The sequence below is a fragment of the Microtus pennsylvanicus genome, chromosome 7 (genome assembly GCF_037038515.1).
Source record: "Microtus pennsylvanicus isolate mMicPen1 chromosome 7, mMicPen1.hap1, whole genome shotgun sequence".
In the NCBI taxonomy this organism is placed as follows: domain Eukaryota; kingdom Metazoa; phylum Chordata; class Mammalia; order Rodentia; family Cricetidae; genus Microtus; species Microtus pennsylvanicus.
The window spans coordinates 102,293,962-102,308,859 of NC_134585.1; the positions used below are offsets into that span (position 1 = coordinate 102,293,962).

At 34.2% G+C, this 14,898-nt stretch overlaps 1 protein-coding gene across 3 annotated transcripts in view; it reads right to left on the bottom strand.

Moving 5' to 3' along the window:
- Nucleotides 1–1,256: 1,256 nt before the first annotated feature.
- Nucleotides 1,257–14,898, bottom strand: part of Col11a1 (collagen type XI alpha 1 chain) — a 165,462-nt gene continuing 151,820 nt past the window's right edge. For all 3 annotated transcript variants that reach the window (XM_075981554.1, XM_075981552.1, XM_075981553.1), the window contains 10 exons: nt 13,872–13,925; nt 12,900–13,007; nt 12,365–12,418; nt 12,241–12,276; nt 12,095–12,148; nt 10,362–10,611; nt 7,469–7,581; nt 6,364–6,432; nt 4,451–4,684; nt 1,257–2,905 (listed from right to left, as the gene is read on the bottom strand). In XM_075981554.1, the coding sequence (XP_075837669.1) occupies nt 2,759–2,905; nt 4,451–4,684; nt 6,364–6,432; nt 7,469–7,581; nt 10,362–10,611; nt 12,095–12,148; nt 12,241–12,276; nt 12,365–12,418; nt 12,900–13,007; nt 13,872–13,925 (1,119 nt within the window). In that variant the 3' untranslated portion in view covers nt 1,257–2,758. The remainder of the gene's footprint in view (nt 2,906–4,450; nt 4,685–6,363; nt 6,433–7,468; nt 7,582–10,361; nt 10,612–12,094; nt 12,149–12,240; nt 12,277–12,364; nt 12,419–12,899; nt 13,008–13,871; nt 13,926–14,898) is intronic.

Sequence of the window (14,898 nt, forward strand, 5' to 3'; positions counted from 1 at the left end):
ATTTATTTTTTTGTTGAAAAAATTCAGGGAAACCTGATTGCTCTTTGGGCTGATGAGGAAGGGGGACTTGATTGGGGGAGGGGGAGGGAAATGGGAGGAGGTGGCTGGGAAGAGACAGTAATCTCTAATAAATAAATAAATTAAAAAAAATAAAAGAAATTTCTGCCTCCTCCCTGCCTCCCATTTCCCTCCCCCTCTCCCCACTTCTCTCCCCCTCTCCCCACTCCTCTCCCTCTCCTCCCACTCCATTCCCCCTCCCTCTCTAGTCTGAAGAGCAGTCCTGATTCCCTGCCCTGTGGAAAGTCCAAGGTCCTTCCCCCTCCATCCACGTCCAGGAAGGTGAGCATCCAAACAGGCTAGGCTCGCACAAAGCCAGTTCATGCAGTAGGATCGAAACTTAGTGCCATTGTCCTTGGCTTCTCACCAGCCTTCATATTTTGATGTTTTTTTTAACAGATTCTTTTAAAACAATTTATAATGAAATATGTTGATTCATTCAGAATAATCCCTTGTCACTTTATTTTGGGCTTATAATTTAACTTCTTTGAAAAGAATTAATGCAAAAGTCCTTTGTACCAAGGTGTGGCCAATTCTTTCTACAAGATCAAAATGATCATCTGTATTTTTATTCCAGTAACTTATATTTATTCAAGTCCCGTCTAATAGACGAGCTTTATACACTGAAATGTTATTTATTTTACAGATGAAATCAATCATAGGGAAGAGAAAAAAATTTGGATACCATGTAGAAAATGATATCCATATAAGGAAAGAATAGTTATCTCTGTATTCATTCTCTTGGAGATCAAATTTATTTCATTTAAAAAGACAACTTTGATATGCATTGATATGCAACAAATCTCTCATTGACATAAAATGACTCATGTAAATTATCTGATATAGGAAAGCTTTCTAGATGAGCAAATATTATTTTATTGTGATTTTAATACTTTTAAATAAAATGCTTGGAAAATATTTTCAGTTTTGAAATCATGAACACATTGAGTCTTTGAAAAACATGTGCTCGTGAAAATATTTTTGTAACACTAAATATATCTTATCATTATTTTGAAAGTAGAGTATTGCCATTCATTGCTGACTGCATTATATGTTTTAGAGCTTCTCTTTGAGGACCAACATGCAAGCATTATAGTATTTTCATCTGGATGGTCAAGGATGACAGTCAAAGCCTTTCTGTAGGAAAAAGTGATTTACAGCCAGTTTAGGAAAGAAAATGACCAATCCAGGTAGACAAGACTTGATTTATTGATAAAGTTCATATCTCCCTCCTCCAAATGACATTCACAAACTTGGTTTCAGAAATAAAGAAATTATGAATTACAAAGGTTCACTTTTAAATGTCAAAATTACAGATTATGTTTTTTGATAAATTATCAGTTAATAAATGTTCCAGTGGAATCGGGTATCAATTAATTTAACACTTCATATAAGAAATTATAATAAAACATTTATTTTTCAAGTTTTACATATATTATTTAAAATAGATACAAAGTTGAGTTGGTAATTTTTTAATTTTAATGCTAGTTAATTCAGGCTATGTGAAACAAAATACCTTAGTGGAAAAAGGAGGGTGGCTGACTGTTCTGAATAAATATGACTTTTAAAGCAGCCTACCCATATGTATTTAGCTACTCGGTTGGTCAAATGTTGAATATAATTATCTTAAAAGGAAAGCAATTGTATTTGTTGGGCAAATAAAATAATATTTGAGACTGTTATTATTATACTACTTAGATAAGACTCAAAGAGTTCATTGTTTACATATCTAACATTGCACAAATTCATAAACATTTGCTTAGTTTCCATCTTTAATGTTTGTTGGAATTGCTGAAGCATACTGAAGACAATGAGAGAAGATAAAGCAGAGAAATAATTGTACATAAAGTTATTTACTGGGTGGATGTTAAAATAGTTTTCCATATATACGTTCCTGTTCAAAAATATAAACTTTCTTGTTTTCCATATATACAATTATTCTGTGAAATCTGGGCTCCAAAAAGAAAATATCTGAGGTATAGCACTGAATTAAGTATTAAAATGCATGATCCTTTAGGCTGAAATTCAACAAGTTCGTTTCAGCAGAGAAGAGCTGATTGGCATGCGCTCCTGAAAAGCCTGGGTTTGGCGCCATGTGTAATTTGTTAGTGCCATCAAATAACTGAACTCTGCAACACCAACATACACAAAGGCATTTTATTATTAATCAGAGAAAGGGAATGGGGTCATCAGAAATTACAAGTGTCGTCTTTATAACACTATATTTTATTGTTACCACAGTTCCACAATTGTCATTAGCACTAGGTGGGATTGAGAGTCATGCGCAAGTCTTGGAAATGGACACATGAATGACAGCATAGAACTGTACATAAAATAATTACAGTTTATTAAACACACTTTCACTATATCTTTGATGGATGGGAATGAGCACCATGTGTTTTTACGAATATATATTTTCTCTCTCTCTTTTTTTTCTACAGCACCAAAGAAATCCAAATAGGTAAAGGAGAGATGATGGTTGATACCAAGAATCAGGCCTGTTGCCATCTCAGCCACACTATCTTATACTGTATGACTACCAGAACTTCTGCCCTCTGACTTTGCCTCCAACAGGTGTCGGTGATTCCTAAACACGTGTTCTCTACTGTCCTTATTGCAAACTTGCATGTGGCATGAAATGGCTTGGTGGCAGGTACCAAGGTACTTTCTCTGTTGGTTTCATATAGTCTTCATCCAAATCTTAGCCAAGGAAGCAAACTGGACCGACTTCAAATCCAAACTTCTGATTCTGATCACCAAAATCATTGATCATGACATCAATGATGGGTACCTGATCAATTTTTGGAGTATTGATCTCAATCACAGTCTTTTCATAGCCTTTTCTGGACTGTAAAAAATAAGCAGAAAATAAAAGTTATGTCATCACTTCTTATTATTAAGACCCACGGTATATTTTCTTTGTTGACTATCTAATCTGAGCCAAGACAATGAGAGAAGGGAGAGCCCCGATAACTATGTAAGAGTTCATTCGTTATCACTGATGTCACATTGATGTTTTCAATTTTGTTGACAATTATACTTGCTATTTTATTTCAACTACTTGATTATTCATGGTTAAAAGGGTCTGGATTAGAACATATAATTCAATATGAAATGTTTATACTCAATCTTACATGAATAAGAAAATCCTTACAAAATTAGGTATACAGAGGCAGAAACATAATTATTTTATGAGAAATCAGAATGAAGTGTGTCAGAACATGACGCAAGAATGGAGCTGTGTGAGGGTGATTCTGAGAGTTTGTGGGGAAAAAAACTCCAAGAAAATCAGACAAGAGTCTTGTGACCTCTGTTCCTCCTATATGTGGGTTTGCTCTTAGAATGTGCATTCATGTGCCTTCCCAGCTTTAGGACATCGGAGTGAGTGTGCTTTAAATTATACATTGCTTTGGTTATTCAAAAATGTTTCCAAGCATATCCTGTCCTTGAGTTTCTTTGCAGACTGAACTCATGTGAACTTGATCATTTGATGTTGCTTAACCTTCAGAATATAAATTATCTGATGCTCTAAATAAAATTGGGTGCTGCTTGAGACCTTAGTTTGCCCCATTTTTAGGCTCCGTTCTCCCAGGATAATACCACCAATTAGAGTGTTCACAAATCAGTAAGATAACAGTCAAAACATTTTTACTACTGTATTTTAATTTTATAAACCTAGCAGTGAAATACCCTGGGGAGTTTTATAGCTTTGCTCATGCACTTATTTTCTCTTTTTTGTTCCTCTTGGACCAGACTCACTTGGCTAAAATCATGAACTTTGTTGCTTGCAGTTGAGACATCTCTAGTCATTAACACTAAGCTGAAGCATTAGCTTGAATATGGAATTTCCATGTGCTAAAATAGTGTTTCATCAGAGAGGAGTGAAAATTAGCAGCTCTAAAGCTAGTATATTGATCTTTCCAAATGACAGGCAAGAAAAATCATCGGTTTTATAAATGACACAATGGCATTTGTGCCCTCTGTCATTTTAAAATCATGGACTTTGAGAGTAACTATGTTGTTTTATTTTTTTGTTTGAGTGACTGCTGGCAATATTTTTCAGATACTGGATGTAGAAAAAATAACACATGAACTAATATTATCTTCTATTATATCTTCAAAATGAGATGTTTAGGTGTATATTCCAGAGTATTGGTGTGTATGTGTGTATAGTGTGTGTGTACAGCGTCTGTGCACATGTGTGATCATTCATGTTCCTTCATGGTTTCTAATATGATTTATCTTGATATGCCACTGATAAACACAAAACCTTAATAACAATTGGTATCCATTTTAAGAGAGACATCTGGTTTTGAGCCATAGCAAGGCTGTCCACACTGCCTCTTATATCCACCCAGGAGCAAAGGCAGACGCAGACTGAGACTGAACTCACCGCACAGCCATCATACAATGCTTTGATGTGTGGGTTGTTCTCATAGGACATCTCCTCATCATTGGATCCCAGAAACCGAAGTGCCTTATCATAACTTGCCGATGACATGTCATACCACGCAATTGACTGATGGCAGTTGTAGGTGAAATTTTGTCGGGCAGAGGCAGTCAGGAGTCTCAGGAATGTCATTTGCACCATATTAATGGAATTGCCTTCCACATCTAAATATGAGAGCTGGGAAGAAAAGAATAAAAGGGCACATGTGGACTTTTCTTCTTTCTTGACATAAAGAATTCAACACTGGCCATGAATGTTACTGGCAGAGCTTGGTGATACTAAGTGGAATATTATTTTATGAAGCAATATGACTTGCCCCAGAGTGAGAGTCTTTGCTAAAAGCCCTGTTACCATCCCAATACCTCAGTTACTACAATACTGTTTAGCTTTATAACAGATTCACTTTGTCTGTTTTTGTTTTCTGATCAGTCAGTACTGTAAGAAAATAAATGTTTTATCTCCAAGAGATATGCATCCTTTAACTGTAAGACAGTAGTAAAACAAAAATTGAGAAATTTTGCTGTGAAATAAAGGTTGGTTTTTAAACTATTTTATTTTCAGAAATTTTATAATATATCTACTTAACTGTATCTTTAACCATGCCCTGGTCTTCTATGAAGCTTTTGTTTTTTAGAATCAATGTGAATTTATCCATCTTCAGATAATTTATAGCTTTATTTTATCAACATTGTCAAGCATAATGACCCAGAAAATTTTAGGCAATATTGCATCAATAATTTCATTTTTAAAAAGGAAGATATTCTTAGCTACAAATTATTATGGTGTAACATCTTTATAAATTATTTTATTTGGCATCATTGAAATATCTGTGTTCTCAAAATGCATATAGTCTAATATTTAAACCCATTCAGATTATAGACTGAGACCATGCAAGTCTGTAGTCTCCCCCCTTAAAATTCGGTTACTTAACCCTACTAATTAAAAAACAAGATGATATTCTTATGAGGTTGAAAATGGATTTGAGATGTGCTTTATATATAGTAAAATAAATTAAAATAAAATTAACACACACAATTCTAGATATGTGCATTGCACCTCATACAGATGAAAATGCACCATGAGTATTTAGCATGTAGCTTGATGGCTTACAAGGAAATTTTAAGACAGGTGCAAGACTACACAAGTCATTACTTAATATGGATGGGTGTGTGTACAAGTTAAGGAAATTAAATGTATAAATCATTACCAGTGGCAAGTAATACCATTTAAAATATTACATTAATAAGTAATTAATTACCAAGATTAGTGAGAAATTGAGAAATTCCTAATAAATTAAAAATTTATATTTTAACAGCTTTTAATATAATTTTAGTTAGGGCCTTAATCTTACATTATCTCTAACAATTATTAAGTCGAATTTTTAATCATATAGCAATATTTAAGTAAAAATGAACTTGATACAAATGAACGGTCATTTGGTTTACAACATACCTGAAACTATCAATAAGGGGAAAAATCCCAGTTTCCATAAGTTCTTAGGGAAATGAGGAACAAAGAATAACTGGCTTTCAAGCAGACATAAATTAAAATGGGTAAAGTCAGTGATAGTAAGTAGGTGCTGGGTTTTGACTCTTGCTATTTTTAGAAAAAATAGTCTAAGATGTTAAACTGATTTTTTCATTTGATCATCCTTTTTGTGCGGAAATATTTTGGGTTATTTTGATTCAAATCTTTAGGCTTTAAGATACTACTGATGACTAAGACCGCCCAGACTGGCAAATGAGGAACCGAACTGCAAGCATCATTTGTGCTTTGGCATTGAACTTCTGAGGAGGAATAATTGGAGTTTCACCTAAGGAGTTTGAGCTTTTGTTGCATGTGGAGGAACAACCTACCAGTTTTCCCCTCTTAAATTCACTGTACCAGCTTCCTGGTTTCTCCTTTGGCCATGATGAGATTCTTACCTGTTGTGAAAGAATGAGAAAAATTGATGAAAAGCTTTGTGTACATATGGATCAGATTATTGTACTAAGATTAGGAGGCTAAAACATGTTCCAAATCCTATAGGCCTTATATTATACAAAATGGGATCTGAGCAAACTTCAAACTAGATGAAAGAAATAGAATGAAGACTGGGTCATTTGCTTCCTGATATATTTTCTGCCAAAAAATAAAGGGAAAGACTAACTCAAAAAGAATGTTACAGGATATCAGGGAACAGAAATTATGTAAGCGATATCTTATGTATTGTGTAAACAAGACTTCTTATGTCTTCTCCTAGGGAAGATCCTGTCCCATCAAACAACCTCAAATCATAGACTTTTCTTCTCAAAAGACTTCCCACACATAAAGTTAGACAACTTATCTGAAGTAGTTTTCAACCATCTGACTGCCCACAGTGCTTACTAAGAAAATGAGATTTATTGTCCTACTTAAACAGTATCAGAGAAATATAATTATGTAAGTTGAGTACACTTCTTCATAATGAATATCTGCCTGTATCTTAAGAGATACACCTCAAGTGTCCATAACTGTGAGGTAAAGTCAAGAAATTTCTTTGGTGAGACTAAGTATTTTCAAAATAGACATAAAGTTGGCATTTGTTCACTTAAAGAAGAGATTAATATTTTACAAAATATTGCACTTTGAGCATAATATGCAGCTGCAAGTTCTATCATGTAATAATTGGGCAGAGAATACCATGCACACTCTAAGAACTGAGATTCAGCTGTGCTGTGTCATGGAAAGCCAGAGAATTCTTTGAGAGCAAGCAGGTGCTTAAAGAATACATCTGGGTAGAAAATAAAGGAAAGAAGGGTCTGTAAATCGTGTGCATCAGTTTGGTGCCTTATTCATATTTATGCAAATGAAATGTTCTAATTACCCTGAAAGAAAAGCAGATAAATGAAAATACTACAGTATAATTTTCCTGTTTATTTCAATATTGCAAAAACATGGCAGGAACTGTCAACATCCACCACCAAACAGATTGGTACTTACTCCCTCAGATTTTTTGTCAGGATAGATGCATGTCTCACCGCCAGCTGTGAAATTACAGTAAACTTTGAAGGAATCTCCCGAACAGCCTTGGTTAGGATCAATCCAATATTCACCTAGAAGTTAAAGCAATAACATCTCATATATAAAGCCAACAGTATCAAAATGAAAATGCATTAGATATGAAATTTCATGCATCGATTTTGCTATATATCAGCGTATACTTGGGTAGAGTAATTTCATGTCACTTTTGCTTCAATTATTTGTAAAGAGCCTAAACAATCATTCTGGAATAATCATTTTAATTATTAGCATCACTATCTGTTTAGGATTCAGTTTACATGTAACCCTTTCAACATTATGCTTATCCATTCATATTAAATCTTCATTCAAATTGGAATCAGGTGCACTTGAGCCCACATCACACATGTAGCATCATATTTTAGTAATCTCAGGTTTGTAATCAACATGTTTTCATGTCTAACAAAAGAAGTTGATTGATCTTCATTGCACTGAGAATTGTAACATTATTTTATAGCCAAATTTCTTATAGTCAATACAATTTCTCTTTGAACAGCATCCTATAACAAACTTCTTTCTGCTATTAAAGCCATTATTGAAATGTTGTAGAGAAAACAATTATGTTAATGACTATTATTTGGTGTTCTGCGAATGCAGATGGTAAATAACGAGAGTAATATAACATTATTCTTTTACTAAACAATACATTTTTACTCAGGATTATATGAAGGTAAATTAGATATGTGGTGATTTCTTTCCTCTCTTCCTGCAATACTTAGACTTCTACTTGAGAGCAAATAAGATTTGAATTACAGCAGTCCACTGGTTATGAAGTTAAGTTTCTGTGTATAAATTGAATGTATGTGCTTATAATATATGTACATTTGCACATATATAAACACTGGCCGCTCTTCCAGATGATCTCAATTTATTTCCCAGCATCTAAATGGAGGTGCACAACCTTCCATAGCTCCAGTACCAGGGCATCCACTACACTCTTCTGGCCTCTGTAGCATCAGGTACACAACTGTAGCATCAGGTACACATCTGGCCTCGAACTCACAAAGATTCACCTGCTTCTCCCTTCCTAGTGCTGGGATTAAAGGCATGTGCTACCACCGCCCAGCTTCTCTAGCTTTATATTTATATTTTATAATTTAGATTTAAGTTCCTGTAGGTAGAATCACTGCTTTATATATATATATATATATATATATATATATATATATATATATATATATATAACAAGTAAAGACAATCTCATTTAATTAGAATGCTAAAGTACTAAAAGTACTAACGAAGTAGGGTGCTCTATAGAGATTACTGGAAAGCATAGCACACAGGCAGATCAACATTTCTGGACTTTACAGTATTTCTCATTTATTTCTGCTTCCACATCATATGTGGTTCATAATACAGGTTCTCATGCTTACACTCAGTGATTAGTTTCACATGATTAAAGCATTCATTGAGCTTTGACATGTATAGCTTGCATGACAGAGTCATATTCATTTACATTCATTTCAGAACCCAATGATTTTGGCAGTTACCTGTTGATCGCCAATAATTTTCAACAGAGTAGCAAGAGTTGTTCTCTAGCATGTTTGCTAGAAAAGCACACCATCTCTTTGCAGAAATGATGCCATTTCAAAGTAGAAATCTCTTTATAAGTCACCGCACTAAATGTCATCTTTTGAAATAAATACCAATTTAAGAACAATGGATATTTATTTATGTAGGATCCAATTAGTGTGTTTTTGTGTTAATGGACTATACTTTAGATAATACAATTTTGTGACTTTTTTTAGTAGTGTGCCACTTATGACTTATATTTGACTTTTCTGGGAAGTACTGAGTTATGAACACATGAATTTTAATATTAATTTAAAATCAATCATGCAAAACAGTACTTTCCTGGGAGTAAAAGAGATATGGAAATATATCAGAATAAAGTAGAAGACCAAAAATTGGAGAAATATTTAGTACTCAACAGTTTGCTAATTAGATGACTTTACCAACTTTTCATTAACCCCCAAATTGTTCATTCCTCAGAAAGTAAAGATATGAGTCATTTCAGGCTGTAGGCACAGTAAAATATTATTAGTATTAAGTAAGTTGGTTGTAGTTCTTCTGTTTATGTGTGCATCAAAGGAAAATGATTTTGAAAAGAGTTTTATTTTATGTCTATGATCATTTTGTCCAAATTTATGTATATATAATCCGTGCATGCTGATGCTTGTGGAGGCCTCAATTTCCTAGAATCATCTGGAACTGTACTGACAAACGGTTGGGACCTACCATGTGGGTGCTGAGAACTAAGCCCAAAACTTCTGCAGGAGAAGTCAGTGTTCTTAATGTCCGCCAGCATTTAAATATTGCATTGACAAATCTCTTGGATCAAATATTCAGCTGTTAAGCTACTTAATCTTATACATATTATTCTGATTAATGTACTAAACCATATTAGCATATCTGTATTAGTTAATATTAATGTAATCATTTTAACATAAGATTAGTCATTGACAAGCCTGTAAGTTAGAAATAAATAGAGTGGCCTGAATATTTGTGCACATATAATATTATGCTGTGAGTCATTTACATGGCCAAATATATTTGTGCTAATGATGAGGATTCAAAAGTAATCTTGGCAAAACTTAATGAAACATGATATTGTGGAGAATTATCCAGAGCAGTTCTTGGACTGCATGGTGTAAATAAGCTGCCCCCTCCCCCATCTACAAGGCTAAAAGTGATAGCTATTTGCTTTAGTGTTATTTAGAGACTATATTTATTCTATTAATAAAAATGAATATGCTAGCAAGGCACTGGAGTGGCTGAGCAGCCCAGGGCATTCGCTGAGTTGTTATTGACATACCATCTGGGAAGTCGGGATGGCTAAGCTGCAGGTCTTTGCACGTTCGTGCTGGATTCGTCTGTGTGCCCAAGGGAAACTTCATATGTTCAATGTCTTGTTTCAGAGAATTGAGGGAACCAAAGATTTCCTCCATTCCATCTGCATAGTCGAGAATATTACTGCCTGCATCGGCCTGAATGCTTTCCGTATGTCTTCTTGTTTTTTTGGGTGACAAAATAGGTAATGGCTGAATGACTTCCCCAGGAGGACCCTGGAAGGGAATTCATATGAACATCAGTATTTCAGAGAGGAAATTATTCTGTGAATTTCAATACTTTACTACTTATTATATTCTTTTTAGAAGTTATTTGGGTTAGCTATCTGTAGCTAAACTGATCATATATACCATATGAAAATATTATATATATATGTTCTTTAATAAGAACTTTTTATAAGAATTTTTAAAAAGAATATAGTAGAGATACTGAGGTAGATACACAAATTGGATCATTGCTGGTACACTATCTGTAAACTAACACAGTTTGGAATTGTGTTAGCATGTTACATAGGTTACTCTGTTATTTATTAAATTAGTCTTGATGTATATAGCATATCCAGAACTATGTATTAGAATTTCTGGGAATTTTTAACACTGTTACTCAGCTTTTTGGGTATCCAAATTTGTCTATTTTATTCAATAAAAACTGCTTCTGAAGGATTAAAAAATTTGCCCCATTATCATTTTCAAATATGAATATATGTACTACTTTGGAAGTAAATACCATCAACTTAAATTTACCCACTTGTAGGAGCAGAACCGCACCAGAGAGTTAATCTGTATCATTACTGGTTATATCGTGCCCTATGTATCTAAACATATAACATTTATGACCCCCAGAACAAAAATTCAGAATGAAATCTTTCTTATAACTGGGATGACTGAAGATATGATTAAATACAATGAAGTCACTGGGGAGGCCTCGTGTGTTATGACTGATGTTCTGATAAAAAAAAAAGAAAATATGGTCACGGAAACATAGATGTAGACAAGGCTGAGAGACTAGGAAAAAGATGTCATGTATGCGCTTAGAAGTTCAAAATAGTTTCTACCCCTACAGTTTTTAGAGAAAGCCAAGCCTGTGACACTTTAAGGATTCCCAGCCTCCACAGTGACACTCTGCTGGTCTTCAGCCTAGAGGTCTGATTAAACCATTACACATACAGTTGGAGGAACTTCAACTAAAAGCAAACAAACAAAATCCCATAAAACAGAATATGATTTCTACACGTTAGTTCTAAGGCTTTGGAAAATGTCACTGTTAATAAATGACACTTACTTAGCTATTATGGTTTCATGCTTTGCTATCACTATTTCCTATTGCAATAGGAAAAAAAAAACCACCCTGGGATCCGAGCTTTCATCTTGATGTCTGGAGTCAGTTGTAAATCTATTTCTGTGGACATCTACTCTGTAAGTCTCATTACAGGTGACCAAAGCGCTCATGGTTATCTTGACAAATGGATGTTTACTATAATATACAATTTAAAAAATCTTTATATTTAAGGAGTGATATCAATTAAAACATGAATCTTGACACACAGATTGATTACCTAAGTGGCCTAGTTGCATTTTCCTACAAAAATCAATATTTTGATAGAATTTGCTTTTTTCTTTGTCATGTAAGTCCAGAGAAACAATAGCCTGCATCCATATTTCTATTAATATAGTATATTTTTTGCTAATTTATACTTACTGGAGGCCCAGGAGGTCCTGGCAGACCACTGTCGCCCTTCTGTCCAGTAGGTCCCTGTTAGAAAGAAAACAGGAAAGTCTATGAAGTGAGAGGAAAATTCAACAGGCTTCATTGAAATACTAATATGAAAATCAAAAAGCACTTACAGAAGATCCTTTGTTACCCTTCGGGCCAGCAGGACCCTAGAAAACACAAAGACAAGGCCACAGGTAAAAGTGTGGACTGACATGCTTGTCATTTTACCTCATGTTTCCTTTCTCTTGAACTTACTGGTAATCCTGGGGGACCAGGAGGGCCAATGGGACCAGCAGGACCTGGGATGCCCTAGACGGACAAACAGCACCAAATTTAATTAGTTTCTCGTTTCATTTCATCTTCATGTTTGCCACATTGATTGCAAAAGTCTAAACATTTAAAAACATGTAATAATGTTTTATTATGAATAAGTGAGATTCTTTGAGTGACAATCCATACTTGTTGCCATTCATTGTAATGCAGGGCTTTTCCATTATGTCTAAACTATGTGGACATACATACATTTAGGCATCCCTGTAGCTTTCAAAAAAAAAAAAAGTCAACATGTGACATGGATCCCAGAACAGTTTGTACAAAGATCTATGACATTGTATATTTTTTAAACTGAAATTTTATTTTTAATTTATTAAAATGTTTAAGAAACAGCATGGGCTAAAGCAGAATAGAGTTAAGAGTGCCGTAAAGCATGCTGATAATTATGATGAAAACTGTGTAATTGTGTATCTATATTTGTGCTGGTAAATGAAGTGGGAGAGCCGTCTGTACTCACCCCATCCCCTTTGGCTCCTGGAGAACCTTGAGTCCCAGGGAGACCTCTGTCACCTTTTTCCCCTTGTTCTCCCGGAGGACCAATCAATCCAATTAAACCAGGATGTCCCTATGGAGAAGAAAGACAATAAAGTTCAGTAATATAATAAGAAAGTTAGACCCATGATTAAATTTTTGTCATAAAATATTTGATTATTAGATCCATAAAACATAATATTAAAGGAATGGAGGGAGTTTGGATAACACTTCTGTATGAAATTTAAAGTGTAAAACCTCCATCTAAGGACCATTTACTGCTTACAGGAAGAGCAGATTTATTGCTGATAAAAGAACTTTCTGAAAAAATAATAATAACCATTAGAGCTTCATTTACAAAAAAAATTTTCAAAAGTCCAAATGGGGTGTTGGTATCATAAAAACCAGAGAACTCATTATTTTAGTAAGCATCTCATTTAATATGAAATGTTTCCTATTCTTCGGGGACTGGTTTGTCTTCAAAAGAGTCCTAGAGATATAGAAAACATCCTAACTATACTAATTCCATTATACAAATGACTCATTTTTCTTATGTGGCAAAACACAATATAAAGTCTGGGAGAACATATTATTGCTTGAAAAAAAAAACATTTCTGGCCTAAAACTTTACTTTCATGCTTACAATCCTAAAAATGGCCACAGCTATTCAGTCTATTTTTGGGGGGAGTTACTTAGCATAACCATATGCTCTCCCCAAACAGTGTCTAAAAGGGCTCATTACAAAGACACAGCACTCATGCTGCAGCATTTCCCACTACTATCTGCAGATTTCCCTTCTCTAAATACACTTGAGAGTCTGAGAATTGTTATCTTTACGCATAATCAGAATGACAGTGGTAGAGTTTGGAAAGGCCTTTTAAGTGCCTTTGAGAATGTTATCATATCTGCTATTACTATTATAAAACCCTAATGACACTTTTTTTCTTTTTACTCTTACCTTTTCTCCTTTGGAGCCAGGGTCACCTTTGAGACCAGGTAAACCAGGAGGTCCCTGAATAAAAAATAAATAAATAAGTGTATTGAGAATGAGTACTATGGTTTGAATGGGAAATGTCCCCAACAAGACCTTGTGTTTGGTTCTCTTTCCCTTGGTGGTGTGCTTCTGGAAGGCTATAGAAATCTGGCCTCCAGGCCTAGTGGCTGGCATAGAACTGTAGGGATCTCAACAGGGCTATAGGCTTCCAGAATAAGACCTCCTCTCTGCTTCCTGTTCAGCCTTTCTTATGTGAGCATACTGTCTCTGGCTCCTGCATTAGGGACAGTAGCTGGTCTCAGCACTATGTCTTTACTTCCCTGCACCTTAGAGCAAAAAAAGAAAGAAAGGAAGGAAGGAAGGAAGGAAGGAAGGAAGGAAGGAAGGAAGGAAGGAAGGAAGGAAGGAAGGAAACAACAAAACAAAATAAAAAAATCATTCTTTTCTAATATCTAATTCTGCCAAGAATTGTGTCTCAATGTCAGAAAAAAGCCTATGGATTAAAAATTTTGAGTTGTATGAACTCTGTATTTTACAGAATTCAGTAAAAGTTAATAATAACCAGTGTTATTGCATTTCTCAGGATTATAGAGAAATTTGTGGTCTTAAAATATCATGAAGTTAATGAATAATCATAATACTGATAATTTTCGTTAAATGAACATGAAATTTGAAATAAGATACAACTATATAGTTGCTCACCTGAGAAGAAAGCATAAATTATTAGTTATAATAACTGAAGCAAAATGGATTTATATTATACGTGCGATTCATAAATATTTTGATAATAAACCCTAATTTCAAAGATTACAATATTTTCAGTAAAATTTAAAAATAATTTCAAGATTTTAATAATCAAATGATATTTGAAGACACAGAAAAGTCAGGAAAAACATTATATTGTGGTGTTTCCATAACAAGTATATTGGGATGACTTGGAATGTTAACTAATCCTGTAGAGAATTAAAAGATGACTTCTAGGATACTAACT